This window comes from Scyliorhinus canicula, chromosome 6 (genome assembly GCF_902713615.1).
Source record: "Scyliorhinus canicula chromosome 6, sScyCan1.1, whole genome shotgun sequence".
Taxonomy (NCBI): domain Eukaryota; kingdom Metazoa; phylum Chordata; class Chondrichthyes; order Carcharhiniformes; family Scyliorhinidae; genus Scyliorhinus; species Scyliorhinus canicula.
This window is the reverse complement of record NC_052151.1, coordinates 186302111-186323448: the sequence shown is the minus strand read 5'-3', so window position 1 is coordinate 186323448 and position 21338 is coordinate 186302111. Positions and strand designations below refer to the sequence as shown.

General features: G+C 47.3%; 1 protein-coding gene across 1 annotated transcript in view; it reads right to left on the bottom strand.

Moving 5' to 3' along the window:
- The window catches only part of prim2 (DNA primase subunit 2), a 238432-nt gene that overhangs the window by 28448 nt on the left and 188646 nt on the right, over nucleotides 1-21338 (bottom strand). The window contains exons 6-7 of the mRNA XM_038801067.1: nucleotides 20626-20698; nucleotides 20204-20389 (exon numbers count right to left, since the gene is read on the bottom strand). Coding sequence (XP_038656995.1) covers nucleotides 20204-20389; nucleotides 20626-20698 — 259 coding nt within the window. The remainder of the gene's footprint in view (nucleotides 1-20203; nucleotides 20390-20625; nucleotides 20699-21338) is intronic.

Genomic DNA, 21338 nt, shown 5'->3' with positions numbered 1-21338 from the left:
CAGAACTGATACATATTAATAAATTATTTAATGCATTTGATAATTTATTCCTTTTATGAACCCCATACAAGCAATTTATTTAAACTATCCCAAGTATCTTAGCAGAGCAATTTGAGATAGAATACCATCAAACCGCATCAGAAAAGGCAAGAAGATTTGAGAGCTGACCGACTCTCAACTGGTGTTGGGTAATTGGTTTCATGATGGGTCAGTGTCAGACACCCCCACTGTGACCCTCTCACGATGTCCGGAGTGATGAACCCCCACTGTGACCCTCTCACGATGTCCGGAGTGATGAACCCCCACTGTGACCCTCTCACGATGTCCGGAGTGATGAACCCCCACTGTGACCCTCTCACGATGTCCGGAGTGATGAACCCCACTGTGACCCTCTCACTATGTCCAGAGTGATGAACCCCACTGTGACCCTCTCACGTTGTCCGGAGTGAGAACCCCCACTGTGACCCTCTCACGATGTCCGGAGTGAGAGCCCCCACTGTGACCCTCTCACAATGTCCAGGGTGATGAACCCCCACTGTGACCCTCTCACGATGTCCGGAGTGAGAACCCCACTGTGGCCCTCTCACGATGTCCGGAGTGATGAACCCCACTGTGACCCCCTCACTATGTCCAGAGTGATGAACCCCCACTGTGACCCTCTCACGTTGTCCGGAGTGAGAACCCCACTGTGACCGTCACACAATGTCCGGAGTGATGAACCCCACTGTGACCCTCTCACAATGTCCGGAGTGATGAACCCCACTGTGACCCTCTCACAATGTCCGGAGTGATGAACCCCACTGTGACCCTCTCACAATGTCCGGAGTGATGAACCCCACTGTGACCCTCTCACTATGTCCGGAGTGATGAACCCCCACTGTGACCCTCTCACAATGTCCGGAGTGATGAACCCCCACTGTGACCCTCTCACAATGTCCGGAGTGATGAACCCCACTGTGACCCTCTCACAATGTCCGGGGTGATGAACCCCCACTGTGACCCTCTCACGATGTCCGGAGTGAGAACCCCACTGTGACCCTCTCACTATGTCCAGAGTGATGAACCCCACTGTGACCCTCTCACTATGTCCAGAGTGATGAACCCCACTGTGACCCTCTCACTATGTCCAGAGTGATGAACCCCACTGTGACCCTCTCACGTTGTCCGGAGTGAGAACCCCCACTGTGACCCTCTCACGATGCCCGGAGTGAGAACCCCCACTGTGACCGTCACACAATGTCCGGAGTGATGAACCCCACTGTGACCCTCTCACAATGTCCGGAGTGATGAACCCCCACTGTGACCCTCTCACAATGTCCGGAGTGATGAACCCCACTGTGACCCTCTCACGTTGTCCGGAGTGATGAACCCCACTGTGACCCTCTCACGATGTCCGGAGTGATGAACCCCACTGTGACCCTCTCACGTTGTCCGGAGTGAGAACCCCACTGTGACCCTCTCACGATGTCCGGGGTGATGAATCCCCACTGTGACCGTCACACAATGTCCGGAGTGATAAACCCCCGCTGTGACCGTCACACAATGTCCGGAGTGAGAACCCCACTGTGACCGTCACACAATGTCCGGAGTGATGAACCCCCACTGTGACCGTCACACAATGTCCGGAGTGAGAACCCCACCGTGACCCTCTCACAATGTCCGGAGTGATGAACCCCACTGTGACTGTCACACGATGGGCGGCAGTTTGTACTGGCCAAACCCCCGAATGAAGGAGTAGTTGTCACCTACGGGATAAAGCACTTTGGGGTGGAGGGATTTATGAATCGCTGGACAACACCGTTTGTCTGTAAAGAACACAATTGGAATTGTTCCAGAAAAAAAAATCTCTCTCCATAACTCTCAACATGGGAAGGGCATTGACGATAGAAAAACAAATCAATGAATTTTCAGTCTTGTAGCTCACTGAGCTGCACAGGCAGTTTTTTTTCTACCACTGCTCTGCAAGAACCTGCATGGTGCAATATCAAATGATAAATTTAGACTTTCTTCTGACAATACACAAGTGAAAAGGCTAGTGGGAGTGAAAACCAAGAACATCAAACTTGTTCCCTCATTAATTGAAAGCCTCCTAAGACTAGAGAAAAAAATGTTCAAAACATGCCCTTGACTACAGTAGCTTGTCAGTAGTAGACAGCAATATACCCAAAACAAACCAGAGGCAAAAATCACTTTCCCTTAAATTTTAAATCCAGCTAATATTTATGCCGCAGGCTTCTGACATCTTGATTAATGAATTTATCCTCCCAGGCTTAATCACTGGGAATAATTAGAAGCCAGGCACATCTCTTTGCCCACAATCATTAAAAATTGCACAAGAAATGTCCCTTTAAGTAATCTTGCCAAAAGGAGTTGTTGAATCCAGAGGCATCCAAGTACCGAGCAGCGACTTGACAGCTACTGAGGTGCCAATACTCCAGCAGGGAGATAGCACAAGGTCTGAAGCTAAATTTACTTCTCGGTGACACGAACAATGCCACAGAATTATTGGTACAAACCTACGGGCAATTGCTAGTAATGAATTTTTTGAAGAAACCTTCCTACTTTGGCACCCATCAAAACACACAGCGGTGGTACCTTTCTGCATTTAATACTTGGCCCAGTCGAACGGTATGTTTGACTGGGTCACCATCAATGTTGTCCAAATGTAGCTACCTACATCCTAAGCTCCGGATTCCCTTCCTCCACCACTTTCTCCTCGGTTAAGATACTGCTTGCAGGGCAAGCACGGTGGCGCAGTGGTTAGCATTGCTGCCTCACGGCGTCGAAGGTTCCAGGTTCGATCCCGGCTCTGGGTCACTGTCCGTGTGGAGTTTGCACATCCCCCCCCCCCCGGTGTTTGCGTGGATTTTGCCCCCACAACACTAAGATCTGCAGGGTAGGTGGATTGGCCATGCCAAACTGCCCCTTAATTGGAAAAAATGAATTGGGTACTCTTCATTTTTATATTAAAAAAAATTAAAGATACTCCTTGCAAACTACTTCTTCTGACAGGGGTTTTAATCATTTATTCTGACACCTACTAACATGGCTCAGTATCAAATTCTGCTTGATAACGTCGCCTGCAAAACAGTTTGGGGTGTTATATTGCGTTTTGTCTGTGTGGAGTCTGCACGTCCTCCCCGTGTGTGCGTGGGTTTCCTCCGGGTGCTCCGGTTTCCTCCCACAGTCCAAAGATGTGCGGGTTAGGTGGATTGGCCATGCTAAATTGCCCGTAGTGTCCTATTAAATGTAAGGTTAAGGGGGGGGTTGTTGGGTTACGGGTATAGGGTGGATACGTGGGTTTGAGTAGGGTGATCATGGCTCGGCACAACATTGAGGGCCGAAGGGCCTGTTCTGTGCTGTACTGTTCTATGTTCTATAAACACCCAGGTTGTTGTTGCATTACATCAGGCGAACAGCAAAGAAACAGGTCATACAGCCCACTTAGCCTTTATGCTTCACACGAGTCATCTCCCAGCAATCTTCATCCAACTCGAAAACAACTTATAGTGGCTTTAATCTAATAACACGTCCCAAGGTGTCTTACAGGAGCAACTTAAAACAAAACACCAACTCACATAAAAAGACGCTAGGTCTCATTAGACCAAAGGTTTGGTCAGAGAGCTAGTATCTTAAAGGAGAGGGATGGGGGGGGGGGGGGGGGGGGGGGGGGAGGAGTGGAGAGACTCAGATTTTTTTGGGGGGGGTGAGGGAAATTCCAGAGTTTAGGTCCTCCCAACCAAAAGTGCGACCACCAGTAGAACAATTAATAAGGGGGATGCAGGCAGGGGAGGTGACAAGGAATAGGGGATGGTGCTTCAGAGAGGGCAACAGTCGGTGGGCCTGGCCCTTCCGAAACTGTACTACTATTATTGGGCGGCGAATATTTAGGTGCAGTGTTGGGGCAGGGAGACGGAGGCTTTGTGGGTGAGGATGGAGGCAGGCACTTGTAAGGTGTCGGGGTTATGAGCCCCGGCAACGGTGTCGTTTCTGTTGCCCTGAGGAAGTACTCGGGGAATCCGGTGGTGGGAATCCACTGAAATCATGGGAGACAATCATGGGGGCAGGGTTGAAGTTGATGGGGGCTGATTCGAGGGAGTCATGGGTTTGAGCCAGAGGATAAGGGCAGCACGATGGCATAGTGGTTAGCACAAATGCTTCACAGTTCCAGGGTCCCAGGTTTGAATCCCGGCTTGGGTCACTGCCTGCACGTTCTCCCCGTGTGTGGGGATTTCCTCCGGGTGCTCCGGTTTCCTCCCACAGTCAAGATGTGCAGGTTAGGTGAATTGGCCAGGCTAAATTGCCCTCAGTGTCCAAATTGCCCTTAGTGTTAGGTGGGGTTACTGGGTTATGGGGATAGGGTGGAGGTATGGGCTTGGGTAAGGTGCTCTTTCCAAGAGCCGGTGCAGACTCGATGGGCTGAATGGCCTCCTATTGCACTGTAAATTCTATGAAATAAATGCGAGAATTTTGGCGATAGGAGGAGCGAGGGGTGATGGAAATGAAGGCTTATTTTTGCAAGGAAGGTTTACAAGTTTGGAGGAGCGGCTGGGTGGAGGGGGGGGGGGGGGGTAATTGAGGTCCCACGATGGGAGGTTTTCAGGTACATGCAGGTTGTCGGTGATGGGCTTTGGGGGGGGGGGGGGGGGGGGGGGGGGGGGGGGGGGTGGTTGGGTCACCTTAGCAATCTTCAGGAGGATCTTGGGAAGATGATATGGCGTCTCAGGAGGAAGTTAAGGGTAAGTGGGAGGAGGAGCTGGGGGTGGTGCTGGAGGAGGGGCTGAGGTGTGAGGGGCTGCGGAGGATGAATGCTTCAACCTCATGCTCGAGGCAAAGGGTTGCGCACAGAGCACACCTGACGAGGTCGAGGATGAGCCGGCTGTTTGAGGGGGTGGAAGGTATTTGCGAGCGTTTGCGTGAGAGGGGCCCAGCCCATCACGTACATATGTTCTGGTCCTGCCCGAAGTTGGTGAAATTTTGGGGGACGTTCTTCAGCACTATGTCGGCAATCCTGCATGTGGGTTTAGAGCCCAGTCCCCATGGGGCCATATTTGGGGTGTCAGACTTGCCGGAGTTGCAGACGGGGGTGGGGGCAGATGTTTTAGCCTTCGCCTCATTGATCGCTCGCAGGAGGGTCCTGTTAGGGTGTAAGTCAGTTTCTCCAACCTGGATATCGTCAATGAGGTTGGTTAGGGGGGGGTTCTGTTGGTTTTACTGTGTAATGTGTGTTTTAAATGTTAAAAATTTGAATGAAAGTACTTTTTTTAAAAACGGGAATGCACAGGAGGGCCAGAATTAGAAAAGGCTTGAGGGTTGTGGTATTTGGGGATTACAGAGGTAAGAGGGCGCCGAGGCCATGCAGTGAAAAGAAGGATGAGAATTTTAAAATCTAGATATTGTGTGACTGGGGGTCATTGCAGGTCGGTGAACACAGGGTTATCAGGAGATGGGATAAAGTAGGGGCCAGCAGAGGTTCGGATGACCTCAGGTTTACAAAGAACCAGTCAGAAAACGCGCTGAAAGAGTCAAGTCTAGAAACCAGGGTGCAGCCAGGTGATGATATAGGAGGTCTTTGCGACGACCCGAAGTGCATCTCAAGATCAAATACAACGCCAAGATTTTAAACAGAGCGGTTTATTCACAGACTGGTGTCAGAGAGAGGGGTGGATTCAATAACTCAGGAAACATAGAACATAGAACAGTACAGCACAGAACAGGCCCTTCGGCCCTCGATGTTGTGCCGAGCCATGATCACCCTACTCAAACCCACGTATCCACCCTAACCCATAACCCAACAACCCCCCTTAACCTTACTTTATAGGACACTACGGGCAATTTAGCATAGCCAATCCACCTAACCCGCACATCTTTGGACTGTGGGAGGAAACCGGAGCACCCGGAGGAAACCCACGCACACACGGGGAGGACGTGCAGACTCCATACAGACAGTGACCCAGCCGGGAATCGAACCTGGGACCCTGGAGCTGTGAAGCATTTATGCTAACCACCATGCTACCGTGCTGCCCCAAACGAGTTCGGAGTGGACACCGAAAACTGTGGCTTCAGTCTTCCTAACGTTCAACTGGCGGCGAGGTAGAGTTGGGTTTTGAGCATGCCATTGAATCGCAGCCTCAAACGAGACACACAAAGGGGCCAAAGATGGACCCTATCTGCCCACAGCCTTATTCCTTTCTCCCTCACGTGCTTATCTAACTTCCCCTTAAGTGCATCTGTGCTGTTCACTCAAGTATTCTTTGTAGTAGAGAGTTCCATATCCTCACTGTTGTATAAAGTATTCCTCGTATTCTCCAAGTCTTTTGAACAAGTGCAGATAATGTAACGACAACCGGATCTTGGGAGGCAATCCTGGAGCAGAAAAAACAGCATCTTCCTTCGAGGGCAGCACGGTAGCACAGTGGTTAGCACCGTTGCTTCACAGCTCCAGAGTCCCAGGTTCGATTCCCAGCTGGGTCACTGTCTGTCTGGAGTCTGCACGTTCTCCCAGTGTCTGCGTGGGTTTCCTCCGGGTGCTCCAGTTTCCTCCCACAGTCCAAAGATGTGCGGGTTAGGTGGATTGGCCAAGCTAAATAGTGTCCAAAAAGGTTAAATGGGAGTTATTGGGTTACGGGGATAGGGTAAATAGGTGGGCTTGAGTAGGGTGCTCTTTATAAGGGCCGTGCAGACTCGATGGGCCGAATGGCCTCCTTCTGCATTTTAAATTCTATGATTCTATGTTTTTTGGCATGTCCTCCTGTCTCTTTCAGTAAAGAACTATTTGCTCCACAGAGTAATGACAGAATTATCACTTTGTAAGGAGATACTGCTGCGAGGAACACTCAAGATCATTGCTTGATGATGACCCAGTCTACCACGCCACGTGACTGAGTTTTACATTCAAAGGTGTCCTCAACATCTGTCCATTACCGCACTAATAGAATTCTCACTCAAGCAGGGAGGTGCAGCAATCTTCTCTTCTCTACTCAATCTTTGATGCAAAATAATTTTTCAGAACTCAGTTTGAAAAATGAATCCCTCCCAAGATAACATGATAAATATTTAAATGGGTGGATCGATATAGACAAGTCTAACATCCGGCAGAAGAGCCGCTTTTGACAGGCGTTGCTTTCAACGGTAAGCAAGAAAAATATGACAAATTGCTGTTCATACGGTTCTAACTTTTGTTTCTGTTCCTTTGAAAAGTGAATAATGGACAGAATTGTGAATTTAAAATCCAAAAGAAAACATATTTGACACATGGAATTTAAACTTATTCCATTTGTAAATCAATGATTTATTCCACATGACTTAAAATATCTCCATTCTAACAACACTGAACTTCCTGACTCTCTGCAGCAATACTACATCGCACTGTCAGCCCTCTGCATTGGCCTGGAATCTCTCAGGATGGTGCATAAATCTCCAGTGGTGGGCTGGTTTAGCTCAGCGGCTAGACAGCTGGTTTGTAATGTTGAACAAGGCCAGCAACGCAGGTTCAACATGAACATTCTATTTGTCTTTCTTATTACATACTGCGCCTGCATACTACTTTCTGTGATTCTGTGATTCCTGAACGAAGACACCCAGATATCTCTGCCCAGACGCATTTTTAATCTACTTTTCATTTAGATAATAATTTGCCTGACAATATTTTCGGCCAAAGTGGGTAACCTCACACTTTTGCACATTAAACCAATCTCCTAGACTCTCAATATCCATTTGTAAAATCTGTGCCTCCACTTCGCTGCCTGCTTTTCCCTATTTTAGTATCATCACAAATTTTGCTATGTCACACTCTGCGCCTGCTCGCAGGTCTTTTATATAGATTGTGAACAGTTGCAGTCCGAGGATTGACCACTGCGGCAGTCACTAGTTACAGTTCACCAGCCAGAGAAGGACCCATTTAACCCGACCTTCTGCTTTCTGTCAGTCAGCCAGTCCTCAATCCAATCTAGTATTCCACCTCCAACACCCTGCGATCTCACCTTTTGGATCAGTCTTTTATACAGCACCGTGTAAAACTCCTTCTGGAATTCTAGATATACTATTACCACAGGTTCCCCATTATCCACCTCGCCGGTTACGTCCGAACTCGAGCAAGTTTGTCAAGCATGACTTGCCCTTCATAAAACCATGCTGACAATGGTGGATTGAGCTTTGTCTTTCCAAATGTTCAGTGATTGATTGATTCCAGCAACTTCCCCGCCACAGAGGTCAAGCTAACCGGTCGATAGTTTCCTACTTTTTGCCTCTCTCCCTTTTTGAATAGGGGAGTTACATTAGCGTGTTTCCAACCAACCTTTCCAGAATCCAGGGACTTTTGAATTATCATAACCAATGCATCCACTATCTCTGCTGCCACCTCCTTTAATACCCTACAGTGCAGGCCATCAGGTCCCAGAGACTTATTTGCCTTTCGTCCTATTAGTACATTCAATACCTTCTCTCTATTGATGGTTACTGCACTACGTTCCTCTGCATTAACTGCAGTTCTTGGGAAAAGTTTTAATTATCCTCTACCCTGAAGACAGAGGCAAAATATTGATCCAGTGTCTCCGCCATCTTTGTATTCCCCATTATTACCTCAGCAGTATCATATTCTAAAGGGCCAACATTTACTTTAGCTATTCTCTTCCTCTTTGTATACTTATAAATGCTCTTGGCATCAGTGTTTATGTTTTCTGCTAGTTTCCTTTCACAGTTCATCTTAACTTTTTTGATTCTATTTTGAGTGTTTTTTTTTGCTGATCCCTAAATGTTTTCCCAATCCTCCAGCTGATCACGAGCTTTTGCAGTATGGTACGCTCTAGATTTTGCCTTTATGTACTCTTTGACTTCTTTGTTTAGCCATGGAACATTTTTTCCCTTTTACAATTCATCTGCCTCTCAGGAATATACTTTGAGAGGTTCCTCACCTGTCCTACCCTCAATTATTTGTGCCCAGCCTACTTGGGTCAACACTTTCCTCAGGCCTGTATAATTACCTCTGCCCAACGCTAAAACTCTAGTGTGGCACTCGGTCCTCTCTCGCTCAATCTGAATTTGAAATTCTAGCATGCTGTGATCATTCCTTCCAAGGGGATCCTTAACAACAAGACTATTTATCAACCCTTCTTCATTACATAATACTAAATCTAAAATAGCCTGCTCTCTATTGGCTCCATAACATATTGTTCTAAGAAACAATCCCTCACGCACTCTATAAAATCTCCCTCGAGGATAACCCATGCCAATTTGATTAATCCATTCAAAATCACCCATGATTAACGTTCTGCCCTTCTCACAAGTCCTCATTACTTCTTGGTTTACACTACCCCCCCACTTTGGAAGTAATGCTCAGGCGTCTGTAAATTACTCCTACCAAGGACTTTTTCCCCTTTTATTTCCACCCATATCGATTCAACATCTTGGCCCTTAGTGCCAATATCAATTCTTAATACAGCCTTGATGTCGTCTTTAACCAATAAAGCAACTCCACCTCCTGTTCCATCCAGTCCATCCTTTCGGAATACTGAGTACCCGTGGACATTCCAGTACCGGTCCTCCTAATAATAATCTTTATTGCCACAAGTAGGCTTACATTGACGCTGCAATGAAGTTACTGTGAAAGTCCCCCCGTCGCCACATTCCGGCGCCTGTTCGGGTACACTGAGGGAGAATTCAGAATGTCCAATTCACCTAACAGCACCCCTTTCGGGAAGGAAACCGGAGCACCCGGAGGAAACGCACGCAGACACCAAAGCACGTGCAGACTCCACACAGACAGTGACCCAGCTGGGAATCGAACCTGGGACCCTGGTGCAGCTGTGCTAACCACTGTGCTAATCTGCTGCCCATACAACCATGCTACTGCAACCATGCTTCAGGGCTCCCCACCAAATCATACCCATTTGTGCCGTCAGCTCACTGACCTTATTCCAAATACCGCGTGCATTTATGTACAAGGTTTTTAAATATGTCCTAATGATTTGTCTTTCCCTTGCAGGATTTTCTTGTGCACTACGCTTTCTCCTTTATTAATCTCTGAGAACACTCAGCCTCATCCCAAACTTTCACTCCCCTACACACTTCACATTTTAATTTTTTAAGTTTTCTTACCCTTCCATAGTCCTTAGACTGGGCCTGCCTGTTCATTCTATTAACCGCTACCGTCTCCTCACATGTTGACCTGCTGCTCTGGTTCCCATGAACTATAATACGTAGTTTTACTCTTCCCTTCCCCCTAATTTTCTAGTTTAATGTCCTTGCGTTATTTTAAAATAAATTTAATGTACCCAATTTTTTTTGTTCCAATTAAGGGGCAATTTAGAGCGGGCAATCCACCTACCCTGCACATCTTTGGGTGAGGGGGAGAGCCCCACGCAGACACGGGGAGAATGTGCGAACTTCACACAGACAGTGACCCGGGGCCATGAGGCAGCAGGGCTAACCACTGTGCCACCCCGAAGTTGTCCTTGTGACCACGCTATTTATCCTTTCCACTATAATACCGATCCCAGGTCAGTTCAGATCCCTCCTGCCCCAATATTGGTGCCAGTACCCATGAAATGCCCCGTGCCCTTATTGTGGGCAAGTTCGTCTTCAACACAATGAGTTCTGAAATACTTTAAAATAATTACTTCTGACCTCTACTTGTTTGGATTCCCACACCTCCTACCCCGGTTTAAAATAAGTACTGGAACAGATACTTAGTTGAGCTAGTACTTCCACATTAGCTGGTCAGGGACACAATCGCTACAAAACTGGCAATTTGAAGAGCAATTCATTGGCAATCAAACACACCAAATAAAAATTTGAACTGGCTCTGGGTAAAGTAAATAATGTTACGCCGCAGTGCGCTGTCTCAGACAAAACAGACACTCGTAAAATTGTGATCGACTGTTACAGAATCCCTACAGTGCAGGAGGCCATTCGGCCCACTGAACTGGCACTGACCCTTGGCAAGAACACTACACCTAGGTCCATGCCTGCATCCTATCCCCATAACTCAGTAACCCTACCTAGCCTTTTGGACACTAAGGGGCAAATTTAGCGTGGCCAATCCACCTAACCTGCACATTTTTGGACTGAGGGGGGAAGCCGGAGCACCCGGAGGAAGCCCACGCTGATACGGAGAGAGCGTGAAAACTCCACACAGCCAGTCACCCAAGGCTAGAATTGAGCCCGGCTCCCTGGCGCTGTAGTTGGGCTTTTATGAAAATCCAACAGCTGCGTGATCACCTTTATTGACACCAGCTTTCCCTTTCTCCGGATTTCCAAAATTCCAAGTATGTGGAGAATCTGAACTCGTGTTCTTCAGATTATTTGTCCAGACCACTGGATTGCTGGACTAACATACATGACCACGCAACTGCCGTTGTGCATTTAGCTCTATTGTGCATTCCGAAAGGAGGCTGAAATTTTCGAGATAACGATCTGTCACTTATTCCCCGGGATAATCTTACAACTGAAGCACATCAATCCCCCAATGCAGTGTGTGACTCATTCCTGACCACGACTACGTGACAGCTGACATTTCAATAGCTCCAGCAGCGCCGTGTTCCCATGGAACATTTAATCATCTATGTCTCAAACTGCCCTTATAGCCTTCAATCCTGTTCTTATTAAGACTTTTTCCAGTTACTTTTTTTTTTAAAACCAGCAATCACTTTTGCTGAAGTCTATTTAACAGATCGACCTTTCCGCAAGAAGAAAAAAGGTACTCCTTTCTTCTAGTCTGGCTTGAGGCTTGTTGATTTGGTACGATATCCAGTTCTCCCATCCGCAGGAAGCTGCCACTTAGCATATGAAAGGCTGGGATAATCATTTTCTCCAAGACTCGGCTCTGGAGACATACAGGGCTGGATTCTCCGTTTGGGAGACTATGTTCTTTTAAAAAATAAATTTAGAGTAACAATTATTTTTTTCCAATTAAGGGGCAATTTAGCGTGATCAACCCACCTAGTCTGCACATCCTTAGGTTGTGGGGGTGAAACCCACGCAGACACGGGGAGAATGTGCAAACTCCACATAGACAGTGACCCGGGGCCAGGATCGAACCCGGGAGCTCAGCGCCGTGAGGCAGCAGTGCTCCACCGTGCCGTCTGTTTTTTTAAATATAATCTATATTAGTGTCACATGTAGGCGCGTACATTAACGCTGCAATGAAGTTACTGTGAAAAGCCCCTTGTCGCCACATTTCGTCTTTCAGGAACAGAGAACATTACATACAACATAGTGCAGAAGGGGGCCATTCGGCCCATCGAGTCTGCACAGACCCACTTAAGCCCTCACTTCCAACCTATCCCCGTAACCCAATAACTCCTCCTATAACCTTCTTTTTAGTCACTAAGGGCAATTTATCATGGCCAATCCACCTAACCTGCACGTCTTTGGACTGTGGGATGAAACCGGAGCACCCGGAGGAAACCCACGCAGACACGGGGAGAACGTGCAGACTCCACACAGACAGTGACCCGGCGGGGCATCGAACCTGGGATGCTGGCACTGTGAAGCCACAGTGCTAGCCACTGTGCTACCACGCTGCCCACATGTGGGAGGAAACCGGAGCACAAGAAGGAAATCTACGCAGACACAGAGAGAACGTGCAGACGCCACACAGACAGTGACCCAAGCCGAGAATCGAACCCGGGTCCCTTGCGCTGTGAAGCAACAGTGCTAACCACTGTGCTACCATGCCACCGAAGAGCCGGGGAGCCGGGCCTGGGATACAGCGTGCCGGGGAGCCGGGCCCGGGACACAGCGTGCCGGGGAGCCGGGCCTGGGACACAGCGTGCCGGGGAGCCGGGCCTGGGACACAGCGTGCCGGGGAGCCGGGCCTGGGAAACAGCGTGCCGGGGAGCCGGGCCTGGGACACAGCGTGCCGGGGAGCCGGGACTGGGAAACAGCGTGCCGGGGAGCCGGGCCTGGCATTAGCGTTGTAAATGTAATTTGCAATGTATAAGCCCAAGCCTGAATGTTGCCCAGGTCTAGCTACATATGGACTGCTTCAGTATTGAAGGAGTCATGAATGGTGCTGAACATTGTGGAGTCATCAGTAAACATCGCCACTTTTGACCGTATGATAGAAGGAAGTCATTGATGAGGCAGCTGAAGATGCTCGAGCTGAGGACACTACCCTGAGGAACTCCTGCAGTGATATCTGGGGCTGAGATGATTGACCTCAAACCACGACAACCATCTTTGTGTCAGGTATGATGCCAACCAATGGAGCGTTTTCCCCTGATTCTCATCGACTCCAGTTTTACTAGAGCTCATTGATGCCATACTTGACTAAATGCTGCCTGTCAAGGGTAATCACTTTCACCTGACGAGTTGACTGCAAATTCTTCAGGCTTATCTTATATGCTGATGAGCTGGGTTCCCCCCATCATTGAGAATGGACTATTTGTGGTACCTCCTCCTCCAGCGAGTTGTTTAATTTCCCTCAACTATTCAAGAGAGGCTGTGGCAGGCTTGCAGAGCTTAGATTGGATCTGGTCGCTGTGGGATCGCTTAGCTCTCTCTATCACTTGTTGCTTCCGCTGTTTGGCATGCAAGTAATTTGGTGCTGCAGCTTCACCAGTTTGTCACCTCATTTTTAGATATGTCTGGTGTTTGCTCCTGGCATGCCCTCCTGCACTCTTCATTGAACCAGGGCTGATCCTCTGGCTTGGGGGCATTAGGAGAGTGGGGGATATGCCGGGCCATGGAGTTAGATTGTGGCGGAGTACAATTCTGCTGCTGCTGATTACATAGAACATAGAACAGTACAGCACAGAACAGGCCCTTCGGCCCTTGATGTTGTGCCGAGCAATGATCACCCTACTCAAACCCACATATCCACCCTATACCCGTAACCCAACAACCCCCCCCCCCCCAACCTTACTTATTAAGGACACTACGGGCAATTTAGCATGGCCAATCCACCTAACCCGCACATCTTTGGACTGTGGGAGGAAACCGGAGCACCCGGAGGAAACCCACGCACACACGGGGAGGACGTGCAGACTCCGCACAGACAGTGACCCAAGCCGGAATCGAACCTGGGACCCTGGAGCTGTGAAGCATTTATGCTAACCACCATGCTGCCCCTTAATGACCCAGTGCCTTAAGGATGTCCAGTTTGGAGTTGCTAGATCTGCTCAAAATCCATCAGACCTAGCTCGGTGGCCTTTGCCCCAGTCATGATGAATGTTCAATGTGAAGATGGGAGTTCATCTTCACAAAGACTGTGTGGTGGTCACTCCGATCAAAACAGTCATGGGCAATTGGGATCTGTGACAGGCAGGTTAGTGAGGATGAGGTCAAGTATGCTTTTCCCCTCACCATCTACCACAGACCCAGCTAAGCCCTTCAGGACTCCACCAGCTCAATCAGTGGTGGTGCGACCGAGTCACTCTTGGCGATGGACGTTGAAGTCCCCTGTGCCCTTGCCAACCTCAAGCTTCTTCCAAGTGATGTTCAGCATGGAGGAGACCGATTCATCAGCTGGGGTGAAGTACTTGACCTGATGCCATGAGATGTCATGGGGCCCAGATTCAAATCGAGGCCTCCCCATGGGCAAACCCTCCCGACTGTATACTACTGTTCCACCACTTCTGGTGGGACCGTCCTCTCAGTGGGACAGGACATGCCGATTGATGGTGCTGTCTGGGATATCTGGTCCAACAGTGTCCACAAACCACAGTTGATTGACCAGCCATTGATCACTGTTCTGGTCTTAGCTTCTCCGCTGTCGCACAACGTTTCATTTGCCTCTCTCTCCTTACTCCAGTTCTGGGGATCATGCACTTTTCCTATTTACTGCTCATTGAGTTTATCGAAAGTAATTAATTTCCAATATTCTTACACTCACTCTCAATTGCAACTAATCCCTTGGCGGCAACTTACTACACCACCTCCTCCTACGCTCTATGCACCTTTTAAAAATATACATGAAATATTGCGGTCTAATTCCTGACTCAATTAATTTTTTACCCAAGTTTCTAATGCATTTTTATTGACTTGCTATTCAATGTTTTCAGTTCCCTATTTTATATTTAGAATTGCACCGAGGTACATGCATTGCGGTTTAATATTGAGCTCATGTCCTCAGGCACACTTTCCGTTCTAAATTAAAATGCCCAACATTTGACACCATTGTCGATATATCACTCTGCTTGACTGGATCTCATTGGTTCCTTACATTTCTCCGTTATTTTACCCCTATAAAGTCCTGCCCCATTAACTTCCAGGAATTTTATAGACAACACATCCAACTCTGTACAGTTCCCTCCTCCTCCACGTTCAAACTATCTCCTTGTCTTAGAGGAAAATGAACATTTACTAATTTCAATATTTTTGCCCTTTATCAATAGTCCCTCCAAGTACCTTTTGTCCAGACACAATACCAGCTTTGCACAAAGTCTGCCATCTTTCAGCGGGCAGAGGGGCTAACAGAGAGCATTCCGATGATCACCGACTTAGAGGTCACCTGGTAGAAGTTTATGAAATAATTATAAAGGGCTGGATAGTATCCCTTTTGGATCCATTATTTTGGTTTAACAGATTGGGGACGACAAGAGTTTAAACATAGGAAGAGATTAGATGTTGGGTGGTTAGCCTTTCCCCAGAGTTGTGTGTGCCGGGATAGTGTTGGAGGCTGGTACGATGGATACTGGCTGTGCGCCTGATTTCAAGAGGGAGGTGCATCAATTTATGGGCGACACATTGGCACAGTCGCGGCACATTGGCACAGTCGTTAGCACTGTTGCTTCACAGCACCAAGAACCCAGTTTTGATTCCCAGCTTGGATCACTGTGCGGAATCTGCACGTTCTCCTCGTGTTTGCGTGGGTTTCCTCCGGGTGCTCCGGTTTCTTCCCACAAGTCGCAGAAGACGTGCTTGGTAGGAGAATTCTGAATTCTCCCTCAGTGTACCTGAACAGGCGCCGGAGTGTAGCGACTAGGGGATTTTCACAGTAACTTCATTGCAGTGTTAATGTAAGCCTACTTGTGACACTAATAAAGATTATTGTTATAATTTCTGACTGAGGCAGAGATTACATCAAGTAGAAGATGCTTGCCTTCATAGGTAACACTTGTGTCATGTCATGGACCGGTTTTGATTCCCCGAGGGGATTATCAGGAACTATACAGAGATTTTCCTCTTATTGGCTCTGGGCGTCTTTATTTGTTTCTATCTCTCCCAGATTATATTTTTGCAGCAGGGCATTTGCAGATCGGATGGGGAAGCAGTTTAATGACCATCGTAGTGTGCAGCCGGTTTGATGGACCTTTCCTGACCCATCTGGGGCTAAGGGTTTGGACCGTAGAGTTTGGGGCTGGGGAAATCAGTCCGCGTGTTTACAATAGGTACCCACGTCAGAAGTAGTTCTAATTCTTTAACTTATTCTGGATAACTATTGGTGTAAGCCTGTCGGAACGGTCCGAAGTTTGAGATTTAAGTCGCATTTTTGGATGGTTCCAAGCGCAGGGCAAGTGCCGTGCAAACCCTTATCGGGACATTCCATGGGGGGTTTCCCAGCGCATCTTTGAGGTACCCCACCAATCCGGAACTGGGGAGCTCGGAAGTTACGATCCAATCTCTTAGCCCAGTGATGCCAGTCAGGAGTCAAAGTATTATTTTTCAAGGACTACTTTTTTTTTTGGTTTTCATGGCCTCCAGGTAAAGTAGATTTACAAGTTAAACTAATTATTTCAAGGCATGTGGGCATCACCGGCCGGGTAAGCATTTGTTACTCATCCCTCATTGCCTTCGAACTGAGTGGCTACTAGGCTATTTCAGGGGGCAGCTAAGAGGCAACCTCATTGCTGTGGGTCTGGTGTCACATGTCGACCTGCTTGTTCTTTGGCAATCACTCGCTAACCAGTGTGATTGTCCACCTAAGAAACTCAGTGTTACTGGTCATGGGTTCTGTGGGTCCTTGTGTGGCTAATGAGCCTGATCCCAGAGGCATATCTTCAACCGCACATTTGGCAGGTGTTTCCGGAAGGTAGGATTGGTCCTTGGACTCCAGATCACTCGTTTCTCAGGCTCCTTTACCGGGCCTCCTCTTGCCATAGAATTTACAGTACATTCGGCCCATCGAGTCTGCACTGGCCCTTGGAAAGAGCATCCCACTTAAGCTCACGCCTCCACCCTATCACCGTTACCCAGTAACTCCGCCCAACCTTTTTGGACATTAAGGGCAATTTAGCATGGCCAATCCACCTAGCCGGCAGATCTTTAGACTGCGGGAGGAAACCGAAGCACCAGAGGGAACCCATGCAGACACTGGGAGAACGTGCAGACTCCGCAGAGATAGTGACCAAAGGCGGGAATCGAACCTGGGACCCTCAAGCTGTGAAGGCAATTGATAGTACCTTATTTAATTTGCTTTCACCAAAAAGAGAGTATTATTCAACAGAAATTTTTCAAACGAGTATCAGGAAAGTTTCTCGGGGGAAAGCAGCCTTGGCATGTAATTTATTCTTGATTTCAGAAATTTATTTTCCCCTCGCCATTTTACCTCAGCGACAAGCATTATTAAGGAACGAGGAATTTTAATTAAAAAAAAACACCCAAATGATTTAGATCGTGCTTTAAACAATGACTTCTTGGTCCAACAGCTTTAACCCTGTGTGAAGTTGAATATTTATCAGTTTGGATTAAAACTTTGGCCAATTGGCAAACGCGAGATAATCTGCAAACCGGAGCTTGGTTTAAACACACATCCCGAAGTGTTATAGCTGCGACAGGAAGTAAAGTCCCAGTGGCAGAAGGGTTGGTAACTGGAGGACACAGATTTTTAAATGAAAAAATATATAAATTTCGAGTCCCCAATTCATTTTTTCCAATTAAGGGGCAATTTAGTGTGGCTAATCCACCTAGCCTGCACATTTGTGGGTTGTGGGGGCGAAACACACGCTTACACGGTGAGCATGTGCAAACTCCACACGGACAGTCACCCAGAGCCGGGATCGAACCTGGGACTTTGTCGTCGCGAGGCAGTAGGGCTAACCCACTGCGCCACCGTGCTGCCCCAAGGAGGACGCAGATTTTTCTTTTCTAAATTTAGGGTACCCAATTAATTTTTTCCAATTAAGGGGGAATTTAACGGGGCCAATTCACCCACCCTGCACATCTTTGGCTTGTGGGGGCGAAACCCACACAGACATGGGGAAAATAAGCAAACTCCGCACGGACAGAAACGGGATTGAACCTGGGACCTCAGCGCCGTGAGGCAGCAACACTAACCACTGCGCCACCGTGCTGCCCCAGGAGGACACAGATTTAAAGGTAATTGATAAGAGAACTGGCGGGGAGATAGGAAAATCCATCAATAAATTCATTTATGATGATTCAAAGGCACAACATGTAAACGTAGTGGAAGCAGATTCAACAGTAACTTCCAAAGTGCAATTGGACAAACACTTGGAGACGAAAACAAATGCAATGCTTTGGAGAAAAGGAAGGGTATTGCCATGAACAGAGCAGTTCTTTCAGAGAGATGGAACAGACATCTATTCCATTCCAATCATTCCATGATTAAATTACAATCAATATAACTTTATTAAAGTGTGCAGAATTGAAAGTTAACTTGAATTAGATTACTAAATGCAAAGGGCATGCGAAAAATGGTATGATTAGCAGTTAACCTGGAGCTACATTGTTCAGGCAGACATACGAAGTGGACAAACAGTAATGCAAGAAGCGGGGACGGACATGGACACACAAAAAAAAAACCTCACTTCCCTTACACTGCCTTCTGTCGTTACTAAATAATCACAGCACAAAATGTAAAGACAGTTATTTATAGCACAGAAAGATTGTTCTAGTCTGTGCCACCTCTCTGCAGAATAATCTACTCAGTCCCACTCCCCTGCTCGATCCCAGTGGCCCTACACGTCTATTTCCTTCAAGTGTTCATCTAATTTCCTTTTGAAATCATTGATCGTTTTCACTTCACTGTCCTCAGACAGCGGGTTCCAGGCCATTAACACTTACTGTGTATAAAAGTTCCTCCTCACATTCCACCATCCCCACCTCCCTCTCCCTTAAAGCCTAAAACATAGAAACAGGAGTAAGCTATTCAGCCCCTCAAGCCTGTATTTAAATCTATGCTCCCTCGTCCTGGAATTATCAGCTAATGGGACAGTTTTTCCTATTGGGCAGCACGGTAGCACAGTAGTTCGCACAGTTACTTCACAGCGCCAGGGTCCCAGGTTCGATTCCCGGCTTGGGTCACTTGTCTGTGCGGAGTTTGCACCTTCTCCCCGTGTGTGCGCGTGGGTTTCCTCCGGGTGCTCCAGTTTCCTCCCACGGTCCAAAGCAGGTTAGGTGGATTGGCCATGCTAAATTACCCGTCGTGTCCAAAAAAGGTTAAGTGGGGTTACTGGGTTGCGGGGATAGAATGGAGGTGTGGGCTTGAGTAGGGTGCTCTTTCCAAGAGCTGGTGCAGACTCAATGGGCCGAATGGCCTCCTTCTGCACTGTAGATTCTATTCTACCTTATCCAAACTTATCACATCGCTATCAAATCTCCCCTCAATCTCCTTTGCTTCGGAGACAACAACCCCAACTTTTGCAACGCAACTTCCTTAACCCTGAAGTCATTCTGATAAACCTTCTCTGCATTCTTTCAAGGATCCTCATCTTCTGCCTAAGGTACGGAACAGGCCGCAGTACTCTAGGCTCATCATAAGGCCCTGCCTTTGTACTCAATACCCTATTCATGTGCCCAACATCCCATATATTTTGCTGACTACTCTGTCAATATGTCCTGTCACCTTCAAAGATAGATGCGCATGTAGAGCAGACATGTGCGATGCCAGAAAGGTACTCCTACTCCTTAAAAGAGTTAAGTTATAAGTATCCACTGCACATACTTTAATTTCAGAAAAAAACATGTCACATTTCCCAGTACACATGCAAGTTAGGAAAATTCACATATTGTTACGAGGGAAGCAAATTTGGGAAACCTACATTTCTCACAGTAACATGCGCAAGAGTTATCAAATTAGTCTAAAAATTGAAAAACGACACTGCAATGGCCAACAATTCTTGCCTTGATGAAAATTCAACCTGGGAAAGTTTTCTGATGAATCCTGTACTCCCATTCCCGTACCAGCCTCCCCGGACAGGCGCCGGAATGTGGCGACTAGGGGATATTCACAGTAACTTCACTGAAGCCTACTCGTGACAATAAGCGATTTTCATTTTCATTTCATTTTTCATTTCATTACCTTATCCGGATCCACTTTTCCCCTTATAAATTCAGATTTCCAGAACTGCAAGGCCTGTTCCAAGGTGAGGCCTATCCCCTTGAGGAAAAGCCCATACTGCATTCGACCGCCATGTCGGAGGTGATGGTTATCCCGTAAAGCCTTGTGTAACTGACGCATACATGGTGCATACGATTTTGCAGCCAGCTGAAACAAACAGAAATAGACTTGAAATGGAGATTCATTTCAAATGGAAGACTTGTTGGGGCTGCAATTCTAGGGTAAACTATAACAAGTCGATTTTATGATCCAGTGAATTGCCTCATGTTGTTGTACAGGATAAACACATATGCATCGCTGGTGCAAATTCGGCATTTTTCAACATAACCATGCAATTTGGAGGCAGGAGAAACTTGCAGAATAGAAACTGAGTCAACACTTACACCATCAATCTGTTCCAATGAAATCTTCCCAACGTTCTTCTGAATACTATAGTCCTGTCCAACATATGCATGGCTGCAAGGGAAAGGGGGCTCATTAGAAACTGCTAGAACTTCACTTTGCTAATAAAATGGCTGTCCACTGGTCCAAGCTGGTTAGGACAATAAGCAGCTAAGTCATACAAAGAAAAGGAAGATCTCAAGAGCCCTCTTAGTCTGTCCTCATCTAGTTGATTGTCTGCATCTGGTTATCAAAGGGGCTATTCACCAATCAAACACGGACTGGAGAGAGGAGGAAAAGGCCCATGGTTACCATTGCTAGTCACTCAACTGTGCTGCTCTCTGTAATTGACCAGCCTCTTTACACTCAGTCTCATTTGGGGAATTTGACAACCCTGGCTCGGTAATAGAGGCCAACTAGGACACCCGCTCCGACATGGGGATCAATAACTTCCAAAGAAGGTGGAGACAGCTAAGTGGGGAAAAGCGGCAAAAAAAGTCAAATATTTGCCAGAACACTTCAATTAAAGGTGATTTCCAAATACCAGAAGTCTACTGCACATCGAACTCACACGATGAATGCGTTTTCAAGGGGAAATTTGGTCTTTCGAATGTTTGTGGAATCATTAGTAAAGCTCTTCTCTGGGAGTGCCATTCTGTAAATTTAAATCAGAACACAGTGGATTTTTTTTTTTAAATTTCCGCTTCAGGACATC